Source organism: Chlorocebus sabaeus, chromosome 22 (assembly GCF_047675955.1).
Source record: "Chlorocebus sabaeus isolate Y175 chromosome 22, mChlSab1.0.hap1, whole genome shotgun sequence".
NCBI lineage: Eukaryota > Metazoa > Chordata > Mammalia > Primates > Cercopithecidae > Chlorocebus > Chlorocebus sabaeus.
In genome coordinates this window covers 41955741-41982539 of record NC_132925.1, presented here as the reverse complement: position 1 = coordinate 41982539, position 26799 = coordinate 41955741, and the positions used below count along the sequence as shown (strand labels likewise).

The window sequence follows — 26799 nt, the reverse complement described above, 5'->3', positions numbered from 1 at the left end:
AATTGTTGAAAAAATACAGATCGAAATAATTGGGAGAACTTCTTATGTTCATGAATCAGAGGCTTAATAGTGTTAAGATGGCAGTATTCCCCAAACTTATCTACAGATTCAACATAATCTCTATGAAAATCATAGCTGACTTCTTTGTAGAAATTTATAAGCTGACTCTAAAATTCATGTGGAAGTTCAAAGAATTCAGAAGAGCCAAAAAACTCTTGAAAAGGAAGAACAAAGTTGGAGGACTCACACTTCACAATTGTAAAACTTATTACAAGGCAACAGTGATCGAAAAAGTGTAGTACTGGTAAAAGGATAGATTAATGGAATAGAATTGAGAGTCGAGAAATGAACTCATGTGCCTGTGATTAACTGATTTTCAACAAGGGTGCCAAGATCATTCAATGGGGTAAAGAAATCTTTTCAACCAGTGGTGCTAACTACATAGCCACGTGCAAAAGAATGAAGTTGGACCCTTACCTCACACCATATACAAAAATTAACTCAAAAGGGATAAAAGACCTAAATGTAAGAGCTAAAGCTACATAACACTTAGAAGGAAACAGAGGAGTAAATCATTATGAGTTTGGATTTGGCAAAGGATCCTTAGTTATGAAACCAAGAGCATGAGAAGCAAAAGGATAAATAGATAATTTGGACTTCATTAAAATTAAAAACTTTTGTGCTTCAGAGAATGCCATCAAGAGATTGAAAAGATAACCACAAAATGAGAAGAAAATATTTGCAAATCACATATCAGATAAGGGGCCTGTATTCAGAATATATGCTGTGGTTTGAATATTTGACTCCTTCAAAACTGATGTTGAAACTTAATCCCCAATGTGGTACTATTGAGAGGTGGGGCCCTTAAAAGATGATTGAGTAATAAGGACTCTGCCCTCATGAATGGCTTAATCCATTCAAGGGTTAATGGATTAATGGGTTATCATGGGAGTGGGGCGGGTGGCTTTGTAAGAAGAGGAAGAGAGACCTGATCTATCACGCTCAGCCCCCTCACCATGTGATGATGCTATATGCTGCCTCAGGACAGCACTCTGCAGAGAGTCGCCACCTGCAAGGAGGCTCTCATCAGATGTGGTCCCTCAACTTTGCACTTCTTTTTTTTTGAGACAGGGTTTCACACTTGTTGCCCAGGCTGGAGTGCAATGGCACGGTCTCAGCTCACTGCAACCTCTGCCTCCCGGGTTCAAGTGATTCTTCTGCCTCAGCCTCCCAGGTAGCTGGGATTACAGGCATGTGCCACCACTCCTGTCTATTTTTTTTTTGTATTTAGTAAAGAGACGGAGTTTCACCATGTTAGTCAGGTTGGTCTCAAACTCCTGACCTCAGGTGATCCACCTGCCTTGGCCTCCCAAAATACTGAGATTACAGACATGTGCCACTGTGCCTGGCCCTGAACTTTGGACTTCTCAGCCTCCATAACTGTAATAAATAAATTCATTTTCTTTGTAAATCACCAGTTTCAGATATTCTGTTATAAGCAACAGAAAATGGACTAAGACAGGTAATTGTAGTTTTTGTTATTATTTTTAAATGACAAAAACTACACTAACTTTTGCACCAACCTAATACAAATGGCTAATCATCTCATGAAAAGATGTTCAACAGCATTAGTCATCAGGGAAATACAAATCAAAACCACAATGAGCTATTATTTCACATCCACCAGGTTGGCTAACCTTAAAAAAACTCAGATAATAACAAGTGTGGGTGAGGATATGGAGAAAATGGAACTCTCATCCACTGTTGGTGGGAATGTAAAATGCTGTGGCCTCTTCAGAAAATAGTCTGTAAGTTTCTCAAACAATTAAACATAGAGTTAGTTACCATATGAACCAGCAAATTCTACTCCTAGGTATATACCCAAGAGAAATGAAAACATATACACACAAAACCTTGTAGACAAATATTTATAGTAGCAGTGTTCCTGATAGTCAAAAGGTGAAAGCAACTTAAATATCTGTCAACTGATTAGTTAACAAACAACGTGTGATATATTGATAAAATGAAATATTTGTGCATAAAAAGAAATAAAATACTGACACATGCTACAACATTGATGAATTTTGAAAACTATGCTAAGTGAAGGAAGCCAGTTACAAAAGACCGCATATTATATAATTCCACATATATCAATGTCCAGACCAGGCAAATCTAGACAGAAAGTAAATTAGTTGTTGCTTAGGGGTTGAAGTATGTGTGGAGGAGGCTGGAGAAGTGATAGCTAACAGTATGAGACTTCTTTTTGAGGTGATGAAAATCTTCTAAAATTGTGTGAGGTTTACATGCATTTGTGAATGTGGTATAAAACTATTCACCTGTACAGTTTAAATGAGTAAGTTGTATGTTTCAATTTATGTCTCAATAAAGGTATTAAATAAGAGGAAAATGGCAATTAAATGGAGCACATGATTTTGGATTGGATCTGTTTTTGATATGGGGTCTTGCTATGTTGCCCAGCAGTAGCTATTCACGGGCATGATCATTGCACACTATGGCCTTGAACTTCTGGCCTCTAGAGATCCTCCTGCCTCTGTCACCTGAGTAGCTAGGACTACAGGTGCTTGCCACCTCACCTGGCTTGGATCTTTTTGTCATAAATGACATTATTGGGACAAGTGGGGTAATTTGAATGGTGTCTGGGGATTAGATGCTACCTGTGTATCAGTGTTAATTTCCTAATCGCTTAATTTAATTTTTAATTTTTATTTTTTTAGAGACGTGGTCTCTCTCCATCACCCAGGCTGGAGTGCAGTGGCATGAGTATAGCTCACTGTAGCCTCGAGTTCCTGGGTTCAAGTCTTCCCCCCACTTCAGCCTCCCAAGTAGCTAGTAATACAGGTGTGTACCACCACGCCCAGCTAAATTTTAATTTTTTTTTTTTTGTAGAGGCATGGTCTCGCTATGTTGCCCAGGTTTGTCTTGAATTCCTGTCCTCAAGCAATCCTGCTGCCTTGGCCTACCAAAGTGCTGGGATTACAGGCATGAGCCACTATGACCTGCCAATTTCCTGATTTTGATGGCTGTATTTCAGTTTTGCAGGAGAATATCCTCGTTTGGAGGAAATGCACACTGAAGTATTTGTTGGTGATGGGGCATCATGGTAAGTAACATAAGTCTCAAATGTCCAGGAAAAAAAAGTTGTTGTTGTTGTTTTTTTTTTTTTGCAACTTTTCTCTATGTTTAAGTTTGTTTCAGAATTGAAATATAGGCCAGGCATGGTGGCTCACGCCTGTAATCCCAGCACTTTGGGAGGCTGAGGTGGGCAGATCACCTACGGTCAGGAGTTCGAAACCAGCCTGGCCAACATGGCAAAACCCTGTCTCTACTAAAAATACAAAAATTAGCCAGGTGCGGTGGTGGGCACCTGTAATCCCAGCTACTTGGGAGGCTGAGACGGGAGAATCGCTTGAACCCAGGAGGCAGAGGTTGCAGTGAGCCAAGATTGCACCATTGCACTCCAGCCTGGGTGACAGAACAAGACTCCATCTCAAAAAATATATATATATATATAATATATATATTTATATATTTATATATATATTTATATATATATACACACACACACACACACATACACACACTTTGTAAAATACTTGATTTAATTTTAAAATATGAGGGTAGAGATGGAATACTGGGTTATCAGCAGCCACAGGGAACAAGGAGGCTGACGAACTGATAGTCCATGATCCGGCCTGCCTGTGGTGGGGGTGAGTGTGGTACTATCCTTTAGCCAATTGCATTAGGCTTAACTAGTTTTTATAAGATTTCCAATTGCCATCAATTTATATGGAATTTATACTCTAAAGCAATAGCACTGATTTTGAGACAGAAAAGGTAATTTCTACTTAATACAATAAATGAGAAATAATTGAAGAAATAATTTCTTTGGAAAAGAATGCTTCTTTATTGATGGTTTTATTTATCAGCAAGGATCATGACTCAGTAGCCAGTGGAAGGAATCAGAACACTTTGGGAACATGCTGCTAAAAACCTGTCAGCTCATCGTCCTTGTTTTTGTCAGCCTGGTATCCAGTAAGTACCAAGTCCTCATTTTGTCCGGGAAGACTTTTGAATACTTTCAAGTGTATATAATGATTATCACCTGCTCGTACCTGAAAAGTATTAAAAAAAAGAGAAAGCAAAAGGAGATTTATTCAAATGGGTCTACATCAAGTGAGAGAGCTACAGGTCTATAAAGACTTCTGTCCAAAAAGCTGCTGAGGAATAGCATTGCTAGACCTAGTCCACCCATTCTTAGACTCTTTGTATTCATAAATCCACCACCTTATTTTAGGAGAGAAAGAGTAGAGTAGGCTGGGCGCCGTGGCTCCCACCTGTAATCCTAGTACTTTGGGAGGCTGAGGCAGGTGGATCACGAGGTCAGGAGTTCGAGACCAGCCTGGCCAGCATGGTGAAACCCCGTCTCTACTAAAAATACAAAAAATTAGCCAGGCATGGTGGTGCATGCCTGTAATCTCAGCTACTTGGGAGACTGAGGCAGGAAAATCACTTGAACCCAGGAGGAAAAGGTTGCAGTGAGCTGAGATTGTGCTGCTGCACTCTAGCCTGAGTGATACAGCAAGACTCTGCCTAAAAAAAAAAAAAAAAAAAAAAAATTGTAGACTAATGGCATGGCAAGAGGCATAGGTCCTAGGTTTATTTTGTTATTTTTTTTAGTATAATCTGGGCACAAAGGACAGCATTTTATTTTCAAAGATGCATGGATCAAGAAAACCAGTGACAGCCTATATTTTTGGTGATGCTGTTTTCTGACTCCCAACTTGGGACACTTTATTTGCCATACAATCTGATAAGGGAAAAGAAAATCAGAATTGCCCTAGAAAATTTGGGATGCAGGGTTCATATACCTATATCAGAATCTACTTTATAAACGCCCACTGGTAAGATTGAGCAGAGTCCAGGGGGTGGACACCCTCTCTTCTAGAGTGAAGGGGTTGGGCACTGTGGCTCATGCCTATAATCCCAGCACTTTGGGAGGCCGAGGCGGGTGGATCACCTGAGGTCAGGAGTTTGAGACAAACCTGGCCAACATGGTGAAAACTAAAAATACAAAATTAGCTGGGCATGGTGGTGCACACCTGTAATCCCAGCTACCTGGGAGGCTGAAGCAGGAGAATCACTTGAATCTGGGAGATGGAGGTTGCAGAGAGCCGATATTGTGCCACTGCACTCCAGCCTGAGCGACAGAGTGAAACTCTGTCTCAAAAAAGAAAAAAAAAAAAGCTAAGGGGTTTTGCTAGGAAGTCATTGGTATGAAGGTTGAAGCAGAAGCAGTAGTTTGGACATGAATCTGAGACCTGGAAAATTATGGTAAGAATTTTTACTTTGGTTCTTGCTTGAGACAATAAATGCTTTGTCTTATAAAAATATTTATTGTGCTTCTGATGTCACTTCCTATCCTAATTTTAACAAATGCCATATATCAAATGTTTACTGTTAGCCAGACACTATGATGAACATTTTATATAAATGATTATATTAACTTATATTATAGGCCTGAAGAAAGGTGGAGCAATGAAATTTTACAGATGTGGAAACAGAGTAAGAGAGATTAAGTGATTTTCCATAAATTTCTCAGCTAATAAGTGGCACAGCCAATATTCAAACCCAGATCTGTTAGGCTCTAGCATCTACATTCTTTTCACTCTACAGTGTAACCTCTTTGGAGGGTACTGATGGGGGAATGAGGCCTCGCTCTGTAGCCTGGGCTGCAGTGCAGTGGTGCGATTTCAGTTCACTGCAACCTCAAACTCCTCGGCTCAAGTGATCCTTCTACCTCATCTTCCCAAGTAGCTAGGACTACTTGTGTGTGTCACCATGCCTAGGTAATTAAAACATTTTCTTTGTAGAGACAAGGTCTTGCTGTGTTGCCCAGGCTGATCTCAAACTCCTGGCTTCAAGCTATACTCCCGCCTTGGTCTCCCAAAGTGTTGGGATTACAGACGTGAGCCACCACACCAGGCCAGTGTAACCTTTTAAAAGCCCTTATTTTGTGCTTTATATTAGAGGCAGCACAGCCAGTAGTTAAGCTCAGTCTATCTGGGCTCAAATCCTGACTCAGATCTTATAGTTGTATGACCTTTTTAGTCTCTTCACCACCCTGGAGCTCAATTTTTTCATTGGTAACCCAAGAGAAGTGATTGTACTTATCTCATAGATTTGTTGTGAGGATTAAATGAGATAATACAAGCCCTGTTCTTAGAATAGTGCATGGTGAATTGTAAGTGCTCAATAAATTTCCAGCTTATGTATTCCTCACAACACCCTGCGAAGCAGATTATTACCCTCATTGTGCAGATAAGGGAATGAAGGCTCAGAAAGGAGGAGGAGCTTCAAGGGTTCTGACACCTAAGCCTGTGGTCCTTCCATTCTACCACCTGCCTCTTGATAGGTACCTGAAATACACAGAGAAGGTCTCGTCACTGTCAAGACCTTAAATCTAGAGTGGCTCAGAGCAAAGGGATCGACAGCCAGACTACCAGGAAGTAAAAGGGAACTGGGATCAGTGGCTGAGATCCAGTAGGAAAAATTTGATAGCAGAAGGAAGAAAAGATGAGAGAGACAGAGAGAAAGAGACAGACAGACAGAGAGAGAGGAGACTGATTAAGAGAGGGCAAAAGGGTGGTCAAGAGAAGAAATTTTCAGGCAGAAATTTTCAAGATAATTATCTGATGAACTGTTGAAGAGACTTGTGAGCTGGTAATATGTGAAATGTATGCATTTGAATTAATCATAAATTATTAAAATAAATATTCTAATGTTGATGGAATGCTTCCTATCTTTGCACATAATCATTTTTAACTGGAAAACGTTCTTTTCCAGCCATGAAGAAATCAGATTGAAAATGGAGGAAATGGTGCCATTGTTTTCTGAGGATACAGCAGGGTCCTCTGTGACATGTGTCTCCCCGGGACCTGGTCTTTACTAGGAGCTCACATTTGGCAGAACAGGGCTGATCCATGTACATAGCTCGGTACTGAAACTTTCTTATGCTAAGCTGACTAGCTCCACTTACTTATGTGTATTTTTTGCTGAAAACATCTTTTAAAATGTTTATATTTTAATTGAATTGTTTAAGAGAAATAAGCCACACTGTGCCCTGGTCGAATAGTTAAGTAAAGATTAAGTAAATATACTTTAATATTTGTTTTTATTTTTAAAATCAGAATTATCATCTTCTTAATACATAAGGACAAAAATGGCTTTTAAATATTCATGGTTGACTTGTTCATTTCATTTTGATAACTTCAATTAGAACTGGATCAATGTATCGTGTAATTTTCTGACAGAGCTATAAAATTAACTTTTAAACTATTTTAACTACTCCACTGCTTTAAACTATACCTAGAGTGCCATAAGTTAAATCTACTAATTTGAATTACAAAATAATATTTACATTATATTAATCAAAATGCTTATTTAAAGGACAAAAAAGGTTTAAATTATTTTCCCAGCTAATGATTTGAGTCGTTACTTTAATTTATTTAATTTAGACATATAGAATCATACAGCTTTGAGGTGGAATCGGCTTCAAGATACCATGTGGTCCAGCCCCACGCCTTCAGGCAGATGAGACGTGATCCTCCCTCCTTACCTAAGAAGCAGCACAGCCACAAATCCAGCATGCCCTGAACTGTTCTGAAATCTTTTTCTGTACAATTTCCAGAAATCAAGAATCAATGTAATAAAGCTTTCTGAATTCACAAGAAAAAAATGGTATCACATCATTTACCAAATTTGAGAGTCTACCACTTGGAAGGAATCATGCTGGGCATCTTAATTTAGGACAACTGTAAGGAAGGAATTATATGGTAGGGAAATCAGGGAACATTTTACATAAAATGAGAAATAGATCTTTTGGCGCTAAAGTAGGTGCTGAATTCTAACCTTAATGTAGTAATTTATTCCAGCAACGACTTGAGTTTTATACTCCACAGCTTCCAATTTTTCGTAACTCTGATTTGTTTTTTCTTCAAGCTGTGGTTTAACCTAAAGAAAAGAAAAGAGGAAACAAATAATCAAAGCTATATTAGACTCCATCTATGTGACGTACACATCTGGGAACCTCATCCTCCTAAAAGTCTTCACAGATGGTAATGAAATCTATGAGCTATTTTTATTATTTCAATAGAAAACACCGATTTTAATACAATTACATAGGTTAAAACATCAAATTTTGTTGCTTTAGGCTGAATTCACATAAACTCAGTGTAGTGATGCAATATAGGAGCATTTTGACTGTTAAACTCTAAGAGTTATATATATCTTTGATTAACAAAAATCAGTAGGGCAATAATTACTACTTGATTAAAACATTATTTTAAAATAATTTCAGACTTAAAAGTTGTAAAATTAGTATAATGAATTCTCTTATATCATTTACAGTTTCCCTAATTTTGCCATTTTACATAACATAGTATAATCACCAAAATCAGGAAATTAACATGGTATATCACTATTAAGTAGTCTCTAAACCTTAACAGAATTTTGCCAGTTATCCTGAAAATGTCTCTTTTCTGCTCCAGGATCTCATGCAGGATCCTACATTGCATTTAGTTGTCGTTTCTACTTAGTCTTGTACAATCTGGGCTCATTCCTTTGTTGTTCACAACCTTGATGTTTTGAAGAATACTGGCCTGTTAAATGGTAGAATGTGCCTCAATTTAGGTTTGTGTGATCTCCTCTTATGTTAGTATTACATTTTTGTAAGGATAGCACAAAAGTGATGTTGTGCTTAAGTGCATCCTATCAGGAGCTACATTTCATTAGTGGTGATGTTAATTTTGGTCACTTAGGATATCTGCCAGGTTTCTCCACTGTAAAGTTACCATTTTTTTTCCCTTTGTAATTAGTTAGTGTCTTGTGAGGAGTCTTTTTATCGCTGCACTTGCATTCATGAATTTTAGCATCCATTGATGGTTCTTGCCCACAACAATGATTAATTGTGGTGTTGGTCAAATGGTAATTTAAAAAATAATTTCTTGTACATTTATTATTTGCAATTCTACTGTAAGGAAGAGCTGTTCTCTCCTCTTCATGTAGTCAATTACTTGTTTTATGTTAATACGACTCATGGATATTTATTTTACTCTGTGGATTACAATTCATTACTCTCTATTTTGTTACTCAAATGTCCTAGATTTGGCCATTGGGAGCTTCTTCACCTGATGCCTGTGTCCTTTCAACACGCCTCCATCATTTTATAAGCACTTCCTAACTTTCTGACTCTACAGAAGTAGAGTCAGATGTTCCAGGTTTATCTTGAAGTTTCCTTGCCTCCTCGCTGGAATCAACTATTTCTCCAAGGAGTCCCCACTCCTTTTATTGGAGAATAGTATTTAAGACCCAAGATTTGGGTGCTGTGTCTCTTGTTACTAGATGTCATTGCTTCTAGGCCCACTCAATGCAAAGGGCTACAAAATAATATGTGTACTCACACACATGTGCACACATCTTTACTCATTTGTATGTGTGTGCATATACACACATTTATGTGTGTGTCATTATATATGTGTGTGTATGGGTATGTGTGTGTATGTGCGTGTGTGTATATATGTGTGTGTGTATATGTATATACACACACACACACACACACACATATATTTTTTCCTCTGATTAAAATCAAATACCACGGCTGGGCGTGGTGGCTCATGCCTGTAATCCCAGCTCTTTGGGAGGCCGAGGTGGGTGGATCACTTGAGGTCAGGAGTTTGAGACCAGCCTGACCAACATGATAAAATCCCTTCTCTATTAAAAATACAAAAATGAGCTGGGCGCAGTGTTGGGTGTCTATAATTCCAGCTACTCAGGAGGCTGAAGCAGGAGAATCGCTTGAACCTGGGAGGCGGAGGTTGCAGTGAGATGAGATCACACCATTGCATTCCTGCCTGGGCAACAAGAGTGAAACTCTGCCTCAAAAATAAATAAATAAATAAAAAAAATAAAATTTAAAAAATCAAATACCACAGGACTCATTTAGCTTTTCCCCTTTCCTTATTATAACTCCTTTCTCAAACGCTGAGGAAGAATCCTGGTTCTTATTATTTGCAATGTATTTGCCTGTTTGTTCAGTTCTAGCATATACATAAAATAATTTCAGAATAGCTGACCTATGCCCCTGTGGAAAACAATGTACTAACTAGAGTGCAGTATTTGGGTATAATTCTTATAAAGACCCTGTGGTTGCATGGGCTTACCTGGATAATCCAGGATAACCTCTCCATCTCAAGAGCCTTAATTTAATCACACCTGCAAAGTCTCTTTTGCTGTGTAAAGGAATCTAGTCACAGGTTCCAGGGATTAGGACATGGACATCTTTGAAGGGCCATCATTCTGTCTACCATGGAGGGATATGGGTTGGGTTTAAATGTCAGCATTCCCGAACCAAGCATGAGAAGGGAGACAGAGTCCCAAATTTAATATGTAAATTTTTACTGAACCCATCAGCTTTCTGTACAGTACTTCATTCCCACTCTCAGCTGGGCCTGATATGCAAGAGTCTACTATGAGCTCTTGACTCAGTTCCTGCTAAGTGTAAAGCTCGTCTTCTGCCAGGGTAGAGGACAGTGAGGGAGAAGGAACTCGGGGAGGTCTCACTGTCCCTCATACAGATCAGTCCTCTTGCTTTTGGTCCCAGGCCTTACTCCTGGCTATGAGTTTTTGGTGGTGTTCATGCCTGTGCCTTTGTGACGTTCTGCAGGTAAATCTGCTTGCTTCTGGCTTAGACTTTCCCCTCTGTGGGCTTGGCTTCTGTTTAGACTGCTCAGCATTTTCCATTGTTCATCTGTTTTCCAACTTCCAAAATTTTATTGCTATTTCTGAGGTGGTACTTGCCTATCGCCTGTTGTCTTTATATCTGTGGCTTTGTCCTTCAACCTCAATTCTTTTCTATCCTTTGGAGGAAAAAGGATATAACTCTGTGTATTGAATATACCTTGTTTATTGAGAACTTGCCTTTATGCCCTTCATGAAAGCATTTCATGTCCATACAACTTCAATCAGGCCTCCAATGCATCTAGAATTTTCCCAAGGCAGTCCTTCATCCTTCCCATCAGTGGGCAATTGTTTTTTGTTTTTTGTTTTTAAATTTAAGAGACAGGATCTCCCCCTCACCTGGGCTGGAGTGCAGTGGCGTGATCATAGTTCACCACAGCCTCGAACTCCTGGACTCAAACAATCCTCCCTGGGCAGATGTTTTGAATCCCTTACTAGTGATGCCTCAGTTTGAGTACCAGAACTGTTTTCAAAGATGTAGACATATGCAAACTGTGAGCTCTCAGACCACTTCTGAAAGGCCAAACACTCCACTCAGTTCTCCTGTAACCTTGAGAATAGACGGGAAAAATGTGACTGCTCTGTTGAGATGGAAATGAAATTTCAAAGTGGAGAAAGGGAGAAGACAAATAGTGACAACAAACCAGAAGTGGGAAGAGCTAGGGGCAGGAGAGCGGAGAAAGGGTACACAGAGAAGCAGAGTAAGGAAACGGGTTACTGTCTTAGGGTCCCTTTCCAAAGCCTTTCGAGATTCCAAAGGAGGGGTGGTCAGCATTGGACACCAGTCAAATTAGGAGCTGAGTTTGAAAGGGCTAATCTCTACACTAACCGCCGAAGTATCCATTTAAACCTCATTTTATGAATGAGGAATCTGAGGCCATGAGTTGAGCATGACTGCTTAAAGTTGAAAAATTATTAATCATAGTTATTTTAAAGTCCTTGCCTGATAACTTATATATCTGATTTGTGTTCCTTCTGCTTTTCAGTCATGTTTTTTTTTAAGCACATCTTCTAAGCCAGCCAGTCTTTCTTCTCTTTTCTTTTTTCTTTTCCTTTTTCTTTTCTTTTCTTTTCTTTTCTTTTCTTTTTCTTTCTTTCTTTCTTTCTCTTTCTTTCTTTCTTTCTCTCTCTCTCTCTTTCTTTCTTTCTTTCTTTCTTCTTTCTTTCTTTTCTTTCCTTTCTTTTCCTTCCTTCCTTCCTCCCTCCCTCCCTCCCTTACTTCATTCCTTCCTTCCTTCCTCACTCCCTCTCTTTCTCTTTCTTTCTTTCTTTCTTTCTTTCTTTCTTTCTTTCTTTCTTTCTTTCTTTCTTTCTTTCTTTCTTTCTTTCTTTCTTTCTTTCTTTCCTTCTTTCTTTCTTTCTTCCTTTCTCTCTCTCTCTTTCTTTCTTTTCTTTTCTTTTTTTCTTTCTCTCTTTCTCTCTCTTTCATGGAGTCTTGCTCTGTCACCTAGGCTGGAGTGCAGTGGCATGATCTTGACTCACTACAATCTCTCCCTCCTGGGTTTAAGCAGTTCTCCTGCCTCAGCCTACTGAATAGCTGGGACTACAGGCATCTGCCACCATTCCCAGCTAACTTTTTATATTTTTGGAGAGACCGAATTTCACCATGTTTGCCAGACTGGTCTCGAACTCCTGGCCTCAGGTGATCCACTCGCCTTGGCTTCCCAAAGTGCTGCAATTACAGGGGTGAGCCACCATGCCTGGCCCCAAGTATTCATTTCTATCTGTCCTAGAAATATATGTAAATCTTTAACCTTTCCATCATATCTGTGTAATCCACAAATGCAGAATTTTCCATGAGAGGGGGATTTAAAAGATCTGGTTTGTTTCTTGAAGTGCTCTGGCACATGTCAGACTGTGGACCTTGATTTCTGGTTCACTCTACTTGTAACCTGAAGCCTCCCTCCCTCTTCCCAGTAAAATAGATTTGCATGGTTTAATGTTAGATGACGACGTGGACCTGAGTGATGAGATTTGAGCGGAGGAGCAGGGAAAGGGGCAGAGTAGGGGAGCTTGTCAGTGAAACCTTAAGTCTCAGAAGGTAGCCTGACACTGAAAGACTCCCCAGGATGGGCACTAGGAGGATGCCGGACAGCTGGGAACGGTGGTGGGAGACTGGTGGTGAATGGACACATCTCCTGCTGAATGCAGTTGGCCTTCACCTTTCTCAGTCTGCCATGCGTGATGGTGACGGGAGCTGAAGGAATACAGAGGAGGTTTGTCACTTGGTCTCCAGCCAGGGGAGGAGGCTACCAGGGAGGAGCACCTAGTATGATGCATTTACCCCAGAGTTCTTCAAGCATTTCTCATTGTTACCGAGCATGAATCTTAGTGAGGTGTTTATTCTCTGAGATCTGAGGATTTTAGCCATGAGGCACTCGACACCCAGGACTTTCCCCTAATCTGTAGTCATTCTACAGAAACAATAGGACTGTGCCTAATTTAAGAGAAAATGGATAGAAAGATATTGGTGGCAAAGTTTATGAATTACATTTGGGGGAGTTTTACAGAGTAAGGAAGGAGAGCTTGAATAGTAACATGAAAGGACAATAGGGCCAGTAAGATGTGACTTGTGGACATTTGTTGTCTAAGTATGTTTTGAAGGAAGGAGAAAGTGTGGGACAAGGCATTGAGGATGCAAGAAATGAAGTCACCTGGCTAAGAGAGGAAGGGCTGGCTGAAGAGAGGAGAACAGAGTCTAGGGAGGAATGAGATCCAGCAAGAGATAGGGCCAGCTGGGGCGTTTTCTTACCAGAGGCCTGCAATCTCCTAAGACAGGAGTCCCCAACCCCTGGGCTGCAGACCAGTACCCATCCACGGCCTGTTAGGAATCGGGCTGCACAGCAGGAGGGGAGCAGTGGGCCAGTGATGATTATGGCCTGAGCTCCGCCTCCTGTCAGATTAGCGGGCGGCATTAGATTTTCACAGGAGTGGGAACCCTATTGTGAACTGCATGCAAGGGATCAAGGTTGCGTGCTTCTTATGAGAATATAATGCCTGATGATATGAGGTGGAAGAGCTTCATCCCAAAACTATCCCCTCCACCACATCTGTGGAAAAATTGCCTTCCAGAAAGGTACCAAAAAGGCTGGGGATGGCTGGCGTAAGAAGAGTAGGAACTGAGACATCCTGCTGGAGGGAACATGGGGGTGGGAGGGATTGAGGAACTGAAGAGAGATTTACATTTGTGGCGTTTCTAGAAAAAGACCAACAAATATGACTGAAAGTATGTTCTGGCAGTCCTGGGTCCTGTCTGGGTTGTTCAGCATTAATCCACAGGTTTGTAATGGGTGAGTTTTCTGTGGTTCTGCACCTCGCTTTGGCAAAGTTCTTTGATTCTGGAACAGTAGTAGCTGCATAGAAAGTGGTGGCAGTGGGCGTGACCTTTAATTGAGAATTAGAAAGCCAGGAGCTCCCAGGGTCAAGGAAATCATCATGAGTGGAGGAATATCTGAAGCTATCCTCCTGTTATGGGGTCCAGGCTGGATGAGAGACTGAGTGGGCCTGGGTGTGTTATCATGAAGATGGGAAGGTAGGTGCCTGAAGGATTCTGGTGTGGCTGAATGGCAGGTTCTTTGGGTGTGGGACAGTGGGAGAGGCGACTAATGAGGAGGCTGTGGTCAGAGAGGGGAATGCAAATTTGTGGATGGGGTTAGAGCCATGACATACTAAGTTCCAGGGTGTGCCCAGGATGGTATGCAGATGAGGTGTTTGTGTGGTGTCCTGACCGACAAAAATCATGTTCTGTGTGTTAGCCAGGAATAGTATTTAGCAATTAGGTTTATGACTAAGGGGAGCGTGTATGTGTGTGTGTGTGTGTGTGTGTGTGTGTGTGTGTGTGTTCATTGTGTGCATGCACATTGCATGTATAACCCTTCTAAAAATAATTAAATAACATTTCTTTCCTTCTCATAAACATGCTCAGAATTCTCATCAAACGCTCATTAACATATTATATAGATAATGAATCAGCAATAATGATCTGGAGGCTTTTGCTGTTGGGCCATTCATTTATTTGGTTCTTCATTATACAGATTGTGGCTTTTCATGAATGGGATTATGTATGGCTCTGTCTTTCTGGGATGTGTCCCTCTTAGATCCATTCTATTTTGTAAATTTCCACAAGGGCAGGCACTATTTTATGTCCCTGCTACCCCCATAGCAGTTCACACAGTTCTGTCTACCTAACCAATGTTTTCTGAATGAAAAGACCACAGTTGTTTTCCATCCTGACAACTTGTCTTCCCAAATAGGAAAGATGAGTATAGCAATGACCTCAGCTAATACAGAGAATCTTGGAAGAGGGTTTTCTTCCAAGTGTACTTTAGTACATGATGCTACAATGACATGTTCAGTCTCTGTTATTTTCAGAATAGGAGAACTCATTTCTCCTGCCTTTGAAAACTTTCAAGTTTTCTCAATTGCCATCCCCTTTGTTTGCCTTTCTTTTTTTTCTGCCCTCATCCAATATTCCTCTTTCACGGTGATATCAAATTCCTTGACCATGCAGTTAACATTTGTCTTTGATACTCTTCCCTTCTCTATGTGATGGTCTTTTTCTTCCTTCTTTCTCTCCTTCTAATGGGGTTCTTCAGTTGGCCTTCCACTAAGAAGCTCTCTAAGAAGGCCAAGGAAAGCTGATAAACTTCAGCTCCTCTGAGAATACTTGCACTTTAACAGGTGATTTTAAAAAACAGAAATACAGGGCCAGGCGCAGTGGCTCAAGCCTGTAATCCCAGCACTTTGGGAGGCCGAGACGGGCAGATCACGAGGTCAGGAGATCAAGACCATCCTGGCTAACACGTCTCTACTAAAAAATACAAAAAAAAATAAAAACAAAAAAAACTAGCCGGGCGAGGTGGCGGGCGCCTGTAGTCCCAGCTACTCGAGAGGCTGAGGCAGGAGAATGGCGTGAACCCGGTAGGTGGAGCTTGCAGTGAGCTGAGGTCTGGCCACTGCACTCCAGCCTGGGTGACAGAGCGAGACTCCGTCTCAAAAAAAAAGAAAAAAACAAATACATTCAAAAATCAAAAAAATAAAACTAGCAAGTAAGTGTCAGGTAGTGGAGATTGTCCCTGAATTGCCAGCACCTACCCATTTTCCCTGTTCTTGCATGGGGACCTAACTGTAATTTTGGAGAAGGAATTGACTCAAGTTTCTCACCTATAAAGTGGTTGTAATAAGACTTGCCTCTTGGGGCTGTTTGTAGGGGCATAAATGATATAAATGAATGATGTGAAAGTGCTTCCTAAACTACAACGAGTTTTCCAACTCTTCCTCTACCTTCTAACACTGAACTGGGAATTGTGCCCTAAGGCTCACTCCTGCAAGAGAGGGCAGATAAGTGATAATCCGGGCTTTAACACGGGAGTAGCTGAACTGCCTCACAGTAATTATTCACCTGAAAGGAAGGAGGTTTGACCAGCAATCTCTAACATCTTTTCTGGTCCAAAACCTATGATTATGAAAAAGTACTTAATTGGATATTGTTTTATATACTGTTCCAGATATCTCGATTTTTCCCAACTACCGTGTAAACTCCTAGAGGCCAGGGGCCATATCTTACAGCCCTTATGTAGCTTCTATAATAATTAGCATAATGCTAGACACTTAGGAGATATGCAAGAAATGCACCAACCATGAAATGATTCACTGATATTCATTTCCTATATTTATTTATTTATTTATGTATTTTTTTTAGACAAAGTCTCACTTTGTTGGCCAGGCTGGAGTGCGGTGGTGTGATCATGGCTCACTGCATCCTCAACTTCCTGGGTGCAAGTGATCGTCTCACCTAAGCCTCCCAAGTAGCTGGGACTACAGGTGTGTACCACCTGGCTATTTTTTTTTTTTTTTTTTTTTTTTTGTATTTTCGAGGAGGTAGAGACAGAGTTTTGTCATGATGCCCTTGAATCCCCCAGATCAAGCAATCTGCCCACCTCTGCCTCCTAAAGTGCTGGGATTATAGCCATGAGCCACCGCACCTGTCCCTCTAATGATTAAAAAAAATTTTTTTTAACTTTTAAATTTTAAAATTTTTTTACTTTTTGAGATGGAGTCTCGTTCTGTCATCCAGGCTGGAGTGCAGTGGCACGATCTCGGCTCACTCCAACCTCCGCCTCCTGGGTTCAAGCGATTCTCCTGCCTAGCCTCCTGAGAAGCTGGGACTACAGGCGCCCATCACCATGCCCAGCTAATTTTTGTATTTTTAGTAGAGACGGGTTTCGCTATGTTGACCAGGCTGGTCTTGAGCTCCTGACTTCAGGTGATCCGCCTGCCTTGGCCTCCTATATTGACTTAAATTTGAGGCTGGTGCTTCCACTGAGAAGACAAACTTAACACACTCTCTCCACTCAGTGTATTTCCCTTTCCTAACAAAGCTCCTCTGTGTTCTGCCACTGTGTGGTGGAGAGTGCAGGCGGTCAGACACTGGGGGTGAGCTAACTTCTTAACTAGGTGACTCTTTTTTTTTTTTTTGAGACGGAGTCTTGTTCTGTGACCCAGGCTGGAGTACAATGTCGCGATGTTGGGTCACTGCAGCCTCCGCCTCCCAGGTTCAAGTGATTCTCCTGCCTCAGCCTCTGGGTAGCTGGGATTACAGGCACCTGCCACCACGCCGCCTAATTTTTGTATTTTCAGTAGGGATAGTTTCACCATGTTGGCCAGGCTGGTCTTGAACTCCTGACCTCAGGTGATCCGCCCGCCTCAGCCTCCCAAAGTGCTGGGATTACAGGTTTGAGCCACCTTGCCCAGCTTAACTAAGTGACTCTTAATCTCTTTGAGTCTTGGTTTCATCATCTGTAAGATAGACACAATACCTTCCCTGCCTGCCCCAGGGGTTATGAAGATGAAATCAGAGTTTGAATGGAGGTCAAGCTTTTTAAAACTGCAAAGCTCCTTTCTGGGGTGAGGTAGCTGTTCTTAATACTTATCTCTCATTCTACCTCTCTGATGACATTGGAGCCAAAGGGAAGCAGCTTCCTCTCTGCCACACACACACTTTCAAATCAATTTTATAATTTAAAATGGGACTCACAGATAGGTGTTATTAACAATGCAAGGCCCTCTGGTAGCTTCTTATTTTAAAAATTAATAATTATTGCTAATCAAGTGATAGATTTTTTTAAAAATCATTAAAATTTTCTGTACTGTCTCTATTTCAAATTTATTTTTCCCTGTCTTTCTACAGCTCTGGTCCTTAGAGAGTCTCAGGGGGATTTTTTAGGGTCAGGGATGCTTTCAGCCACAAATTTGAAGCAAACAATTGTGATGCCTCACCTATGCACATTTGTTTTTCATTTTCTAGTTATTTTTATGCACATTTTCTCACTTAGTCCTTACAGCTCTGACATCGGTAGGGCAAGAGGTGTTACCTTCATTTTTCAAATGAAATAGACAAATTTTATTTTGGCACGCTGACTTTCTTTTTTGAGGCAGGGTCTTGCTTTGTTGCCCAGACTGGAGTACAGTGGCCTATCTCAGCTCACTGCAACCTCCGCATCCCAGGCTTGAGTAATTCTCCTGCCTCAGCCTCCTGAGTAGCTGGGATTACAGGCACCTGCCACCACTCCTAGCTACTTTTCGTATTTTTAGTACAGATGGGGTTTCACCATGTTGGCAAGGCTGGTCTCGAACTCCCGACCTCGTGATCCAACCACCTCAGCCTCCCAAAGTGCTGGGATTATAGGCATGAACCACCACACCCAGCCTGCACCCTGGATTTTAAAGCGCCATCTCCCCCTGGCCTTGTAGGATGCCATACGTCTCTGATTCTGCAGGCAAGTGAGGCCATGGGTGGCAGCAGCAGCAGCACTTGGGAGTCTGGTAGAAATGCAGAACCTCAGACCTCCCCCAGGCCACCTGAATCAGAATCTAAGGTTTATCAAGACCTGCAGGTGATTCATGTGCACATTCAAGTTTGAGAACATGGATTTGATCTGCGGATTCACATGAAGAAATTACTGACTTAATATCATCTCCCAGAAAAAAAGCTCCAAGATATTTATTTTTAAAAAGAACGATTGAAAGAGAAATAATTAGTCCCCAAGAATGAGTGATGGGATTCTAGGCATCTGGCTCCTTAGAGAGCTTTCTAGTTCCCTGAATATACAGGATCCCAACTCTTATAATCACACAAAAGCTGATCTTGTGTTCCACGCTGTCGTAGAATGATGTTTCAGAGAGAAAAAACAAGAAGGAATAATACAAGAAAATAAGGTAACAAACTGAAAACCTAAAATGGTAATTTGTACATGTTTTCCTTCATAAAATATGCAACTAAATGTTTACTGCATAGCTAGATGATAGCTAATCACACAACACTTAGAAAAATATATCAGGGCCGGGTGTGGTAGCTCACACCTGTAATCCCAATACTTTGGGAAGCCTAGGTGAGTGGATGGCTTGAGCCCAGGAATTCAAGACCTGTCTGGCAACAGAATGAAACTCCATCTCTAAAAACAAAATAAAACCCCCAAAATCAGCCAGGCATGGTGGCATGAGTCTGTAATCCCAGCTACTCAGGAGGCTGAGTGGGGAGGATCGCCTGAGCTGGAGAAGTTGAGGCTACAGTGAGCCATGATCACACCATTGCACTCCAGCCTGGGTGACAGAGTGAGACCCCATCTCTTAAAAACAAAACAAAAAAGAAAAAGAGAAAAACATATCAATCCGCTAACAACATTGAGTTCTATTTTTCCATATATAATTTGGCAGCCTCTGACATTTTGGAGTCACTCTAGACTATCACTTCTCTTCTCCATTAGCTGAATCACCCTTTAACTCTGAAAAGACGAAAACACTGTATATTTGGGCAAAAGTGTATGAAATTTGTAAATAGATTGCCTTTACAATATTATTCTTCATTCAATCTATTTTTTAAAAATTTCCCTGCAGTACATTCCAAGACTACTTCATCAAACTGTTAATAACCTTACATTTCAATTACATGTTGGCTTCACTTGGTGGGATTAGAAAAGTTGCATCAGAAACTGAATTAGTAATGCTAGAATCATATCTAGGATTGAGCTTTAGAGATGATACAATACAAATTCTTCTTTTACACATGGAGAAAATGAAGTTCAGAGAAGAAATGTGATTCGCTCAAGGTCACACTCACAGTTTGGGGATTATTCGAGGTTTCATCTGAAAACCTCTTATTTCATCTTAGTTGTAAAGAAACCTGAACAAAGTCACACACATCCTAAACTTCTAGTTTTCATGTTCAGCCACATCCTTTCCACCAGGACAACTTATGAATCAAGATTTTGGCTTAGACTTTTTCCTGAATGGCATCAACTCACCTTATCAACAATCTCCTGGATTTCTGGAGTGGCGGGTTTGGCCTCAGATAAGCCTCCAGGTATCATTTTGGCTGATTGCTTCTTTGCTGGACAGGATGCTGGAACCAAAGTGAACAGGGAAGTGTGGAGACTCGTGTGTTAAAAGAGGCATTCACTAGCTCCGCCTATAGAATGCTTTATTTTCCAGAAATAGCAAAGAGGCACGGGGAAAATGAGTATGCCTCCAAGCAAGTCTTCTTGCTTCCTGGACAGAATATGCTACATGGAATTTGGAAGAAAGAGGGGTTGGAGGATGAACAAACAGGCAAGTATAGGAGTCATGTCCTAACAAGCATCAAACATCCCCGCATTCTCTTTGACAATGGTTCCATCCTGTTGCATCATCTGAATTATGAAATCTGAAACTACAACTAGAATTTCCAAATGTTTTAAAACTTCTAACACAAAATTTTATTTTTTTTAAAGCAAAACTTACTAATAATGTCAAGGTTAATTTAGAATTTACTTGACTTTAGAAAGAAAGCAAAACGATCTATCTGGAGGACCTTGGCTGGATGTGTCTTCTTTACTCTTATTTAAATATCTGGAGATGTTTAACATACAGAAAAAACACAAAGAATAAAATAACAAACATCTATATTTCTATCACTCAGAGTTAAAATTTTTAATCTTTTTGTCATGTTTGCTTGCTATCTTTTATTTTGGTAGTTATTTTAAGAAATAAAATATTACAGATATGGAGGAAGCCCCACACTCCACACAACCTTGCCTTCCAGAAGCAAAGTACATTGTGAATTGATATCCTTCCAGGTCATTTTTGTACGTTTACTTGGTGTGTTTTTAAAACTTCACTTAAATTGTATGCTAAATATATTCTATGTTATGCTCCTTTTTCTCTTCAACATGTTTTTGAGCCTTTCCATGTTGATATACACATAGAAATCCACAGATAGATCAATCCTGTTCATTTCCTTTAACTGCGATATGCTACTTTATGCTAGACCTATCTATTTAGTCTACCTATCTAACTGCTATATACTAGTTCATATTTTATATACTCATTTCCCAACTGATGATGATTTTGGTTGTTTCTAGTGTTTCATTCTTACAAACAATGTTGCATTTTTTCCCCCTTTTGTACGTGAGTGAGTGCTTCTGCAGGCAACTTATCTAGAAGCAAAATGACCACGTTGTCTGAATATTTATGTATATTATATTATTCAATTTTGGGAATATATAATACATACACAAGATAAAAATGTTTGAAAGGAACCAGGCTTTACAATATAAGGAATTATTCACTCACTTAATTCCTTAGACACCCTTCTACTTTCCAGAGACAACTATTGGCACCAACTTCTTCTCTATCCTTCAGAGACATTCTATACACATACAAATATAAAAATAATTGGAGGCTGGGCACGGTGGCTCACACCTGTAATCCCAGCACTTTGGGAGGCCGAGGCAGGTGGATCACAAGGTCAAGAGATTGAGACCATCCTGGCCAACATGGTGAAACTCCATCTCTACCAAAAATACAAAAATTAGCTGGGCGTGGTGGCATGAACCTGTAGTCCCAGCTGCTCGGGAGGCTGAGGCAGAAGAATTGCTTGAACCTGGGAGGCAGAGGTTGCAGTGAGCCAAGATTGTGCCGCTGCACTCCAGCCTGGCAACAGGGCAATAGTGTGTCTCAAAAAATAATAATAATAATAATAATTGGCCACACACATGCACATACACATAGATAAATATACATCTATATAGGTTTTCTTTTATAAAAATGGTATTCTATATAAATGATTACACTTTTTGTTTTATTCCTAACAATATATTTTGGAGATTGTTCTATATCACAATACAGGGAGGTGCTTGTTTCTTTATAATGATGTTTGGTAGGTGCTTGGCAAATTCTTGGAGCTAGGTGAGTGTCTTATGGGCTAAACTAAGGGGCGCTACACAGGTAATCTCTCCACAGAATGCCTTTACACTGTGGATTAAGAAGAACAGCGAATATGGATGACAAGGTTCTCCCTCAAGAGGCCACAGGTCGTCTGAAGATTTTGGCTCAGCTTTCATAGGCCACTGGTTCTACTCATCTTCATGTGACCTCCCCAAGTCAAGTCCTTTCATATTCAGGCCCCTGACATTTTTCCAAGCCTGCAGCCCATTTTTAGTTGTTCACTTACATCCTAGTCCAGGCCATCCTTATTGAATCTCCCCAGTGGTAAGGGATATGATAAACAGCAAGTCTACTTTTCTCTTTTTGAGGTCTATGCCCTGTACTTTCAGCTCTTTCCTATTGATTCTCAATAATTTATTGTAGAAGTAAAAACTTCCCCAAAGCAAATATTGCTTTTGTCTTTTGTATTCCTCCTGTAACTGTGGGGAAAAGAAAAAGAGATCAGACTGTTACTGTGTCTATATAGAAAGAAGTAGACATAAGAGACTCCATTTTGTTCTGTATTTGAGATGCTGTTAATCTGTGACCCTACCCCCAACCTTGTCCTTGCAAGAGACATGTGCTGTGGTGACTCAAGGTTTAACAGATTTTGGGCTGTGCAGGTTGGGCTTTGGTAAACAAGTGCCTGAAGGCAGTATGCTTGTGAAAAGTCATCACCGTTCTCTTAATCTCAAGTACTCAGGGACACCTACACTGCCAAAGGTCCATAAGAGGAAAGAAGGCCTCTTGACAGTTGAGATAGAGAAAAGCCTCTGTCTCCTGCCCATCCCTGGGCAATGGAACATCTTGGTGTAAAACCGGATTGTATGTTCTGTTTACTGAGAAAGGAGAAAACCACTTTAGGGCTGAAGGTGGGACGTGCTAGCCGCAATGTTGCTCTTTATGCACTAAAAAGTTTTATGGAGATGTTTGCATATGCATACCAAGAAACAGCACTTTTCCTTAAACTTATTCATGTCACAGAGATCTTTATTCATATGTCTTACTGTTGACCTTCTCCCTACGATGATCCTATTATCCTGCCACTTCCCTTTTTCTAAGATGGTAAAGGTAATGATCAATAAATACTGAGGGAACTCAGAGACTGGTGCCCGCGTGGGTCCTCTGTATGCTGAGCGCCGGTCCCCTGGGCCCACTTTTTCTTTCTCTATACTTTGTCTCTGTGTCTCATTTCTTTTCTTAAGTCTCTCGTTCCACCTAACAAGAAACGCCCACAGGTGTGGAGGGGCAGGCCACCCCTTCATCTGGTGCCCAACGAGGGTGCTTTTCTCTAAGGTGAAGGTACACTCGAGCTTGGTCATTGAGGACAAGTCGACGAGAGACTCCCGAGTACATCTACAGTCAGCCTTGTGGTAAGCCTGTGCGCTCGGAAGAACCTAGGGTAACAATGGGGCAAACTAAAAGTAAATATGCCTCTTATCGCAGCTTTATTAAAATTCTCTTAAAAAGAGGGGGAGTTAAAGTCTCTTACCAATAATCCAATTATGCTATTTCAAACAATAGAACAGTTTTGCCCATGGTTTCTGGAACAGGGAACTTTAGATCTAAAAGACTGGGGAAAAATTGGCAAATATTTAAAACAAGCAAGGAGGGAAGGTAAAATCATCCCACTTACAGTATGGAATGATTGGGTCATTATTAAAGTAGCTTTAGAACCGTTTCAAACAGAAGAAGATAGCGTTTCTGTTTCTGATGTCCCTGAAAGCTGTGCAGTAGATTATGAAAAAGAGGCAGGGATAGAATCCCGGAAAGGAACAGAAAGTTCACATTGTAAATGTGTAGCAAAGCCGGTAATGGCTTGGTCAATGCAAAATGTTGGCAATAATCAATTACAGGAGGTGATATATCCTGAAACGTTAAAATTAGAAGAAAAAGGTCCAGAATTAGCAGAGCCATCAGAGTCTAAACCACGATGGCCAACTCCTCTTACAGCAGCTCAGATGCCTGTAACTTTACAACCTCAAATGCAGGTTAAACAAGTACAAACTCCAAAAGAAGATTAAATAGAAAAAGATAGAGTCTCTGTCATGGCAATGCCGATCCAAATACAGTGTCCACAATATCAGCTGGTAGAAAATAAGACCCAGCTGCCAGTAGCCTATCAATACTGGCTACCAGCCAAACTTCAGTATCAGCTGCCCCCGGAAAATCCATATGGACAGCCAGGAATGTTTCCAGCGCCACAGGGCAGGGCGCTATATCCTCAGCCGCCCACCATGGGATGTAATCGTACAGCACTGCCTAGTGGACAGAGTGGTGCATTACATAAAATTATTGATGAGGCAAGAAAACAAGGAGCTATTGAAGCATGGCAATTCCCAGTAATATTAGAATCAAGACCACCTGGAGAAGGGGCCCAAGAGGGAGAGCCTCCCGTAGCTGAAGCCAGATATGAGTCCTTTTCTATAAAAATGCTAAAAGAAATGAAAGAGGGAGTAAAACAGTAGGGACCCAACTTTCCTTACATGAGAACATTATTAGATTCCATTGCTTGTGAACATAGACTCATTCCTTATGATTGGGAGATTCTGGCAAAATCATCACTCTCACCCTCTCAATTTTTACAATTTAAGACTTGGTGGATTGATGGGGCACAAGAACAGGTCCTAAGAAATAGGACTGCCAATCCTCCAATTAACATAGACGTAGATCAACTATTAGGAATAGGTCAAAATTGGAGCACTGCTAGTCAACAAGTAATAATGCCAAATGAGGCCATTGAGCAAATTAGGGCTATCTGCCTTAGGGCCTGGGAGAAAATCCAAGACCCAGGAACCGCCTGCCCCTCCTTCAATACAATAAGACAAGGCTCTAAAGAGCCTTACCCTGATTTTGTAGCAAGGCTTCAAGATCTGCTCAAAAGTCAATTACTGATGAGAATGCCCATACGGTCATAATGGAGTTGATGGCATATGAAAACGCCAATCCTGACTGTCAATCAGCCATTAAGCCATTAAAAGGAAGGGTCCCAGCAGGATCAGATGTAATATCAGAGTACGTTAAAGCCTGTGATGGAATTGGAGGAGCTATGCATAAAGCTATGTTTATGGCTCAAGCAATCACAGGAGTTGCTTTAGGAAGACAAGTTAGAATATTTGGGGGAAAATGTTATAATTGTGGTCAAATTGGTCATCTAAAAAACAATTGCCTAGTCTCAAATAAACAAAATGTAACTACTCAAGCTACTACAACAGATAAAGAGCCACCTGGCCTATGTACAGGATGTAAAAAGGGAAAACATTGGGGTAATCAATGTCGTTCTAAATTTCATAAAAATGGGCAACCACTGTCGGGAAACAGAGGAGGGCCAGCCTCAGGCCCCGCAACAAACTGGGGCATTCCCAATTCAGCCCTTTGTTCCCCAGGGTTTTCAGGAACAACCCCCACTGTCACAAGTGCCTCAGGGAATAAGCCAGTTATCACAGTACGGCAATTATGCCCCGCCACAAGCGGCAGTGCAGCAGTAGATTTATGTACTATACAAGCAGTCTCTCTGCTTCCAGGGGAGCCTCCACGAAAAATCTCCACAGGGGTATATGGCCCATTGCCTGAGGGGACTGTAGGACTAATCTTAGGAAGATCAAGTTTAAATCTAAAGGGAGTTCAAATTCGTACTGGTGTGGTTGATTCAGACTATAAAGGCGAAATTCAATTGGTTATTAGTTCCTCAATTCCTTGGAGTGCCAGTCCAGGAGACAGGATTGCTCAATTATTACTCCTACCTTATATTAAAGTTGGAAACAATGAGATAAAAAGAACAGGAGGGTTTGGAAGCACTGATCCGGTAGGAAAGGCTGCATGTTGGGCAAGTCAGGTCTCTGAGAGCAGACCTGTGTGTAAGGCCATTATTCAAGGAAAACAGTTTGAAGGGTTAGTAGACACTGGAGCAGATGTCTCTGTCATTGCTTTAAATCAGTGGCCAAAAAATTGGCCTAAACAAAAGGCTGTTACAAGACTTGTCGGCGTGGGCACAGCTTCAGAAGTGTATCAAAGTACAATGATTTTACATTGTTTAGGGCCAGATAATCAAGAAAGTACTGTTCAGCCAATGATTACTTCAATTCCTGTTAGTCTATTGGGTTTGTTTCAACAAACCGAGATTTGTTACAACAGTGGGGTGCAGAAATCATTATGCCCGCTCCATTATACAGCCCCATGAGTCAAAAGATCATGACTAAGATGGGATATATACCAGGAAAGGGATTGGGAAAAAATGAAAATGGCATTAAAGTCCCAATTGAGACTGAGGAAAATCAAGAAAGAAAAGGAATAGGGTATCCTTTTTAGGGGCGGCCACTGTAGAGCCTCCTAAACCCATTCCATTAACTTGAAAAACAGAAAAACCGGTATGGGTAAATCAGTGGCTGCTACTGAAACAAAAACTGGAGGCTTTACGTTTATTAGCAAAGGAACAATTAGAAAAGGGACACATTGAGCCTTCAGTCTCACCCTGGAATTCTCCTGTATTTGTAATTCAGAAAAAATCAGGCAAATGGTGTGTGTTAACGGACTTAAGAGCCATAAATGCTGTAATTCAACCCATGGGGCCTCTCCAACCCGAGTTGCCCTCCTCGGCCATGATTCCAAAAGACTGGCCTTTAATTATAATTGATCTAAAGGATTGCTTTTTTACCATTCCTCTGGCAGAGCAGGATTGTGAAAACTTTGCCTTTACTATACCAGCCGTAAATAATAAAGAACCAGCCACCAGGTTTCAGTGGA

The 26799-nt window shown here is 40.9% G+C and overlaps 1 protein-coding gene across 1 annotated transcript; it reads right to left on the bottom strand.

Moving 5' to 3' along the window:
- Window positions 1-3901: 3901 nt before the first annotated feature.
- Window positions 3902-20271, bottom strand: CSTA (cystatin A). The gene is made up of 3 exons (XM_007985613.3): window positions 20118-20271; window positions 7930-8031; window positions 3902-4133 (listed from the first exon to the last, which is right to left on the bottom strand). The coding sequence occupies exons 1-3, from the start codon at window positions 20181-20183 to the stop codon at window positions 4005-4007; spliced, it is 297 nt and encodes a 98-aa protein (XP_007983804.1). The 5' UTR covers window positions 20184-20271; the 3' UTR covers window positions 3902-4004.
- Between the last annotated feature and the right edge of the window lie 6528 nt (window positions 20272-26799).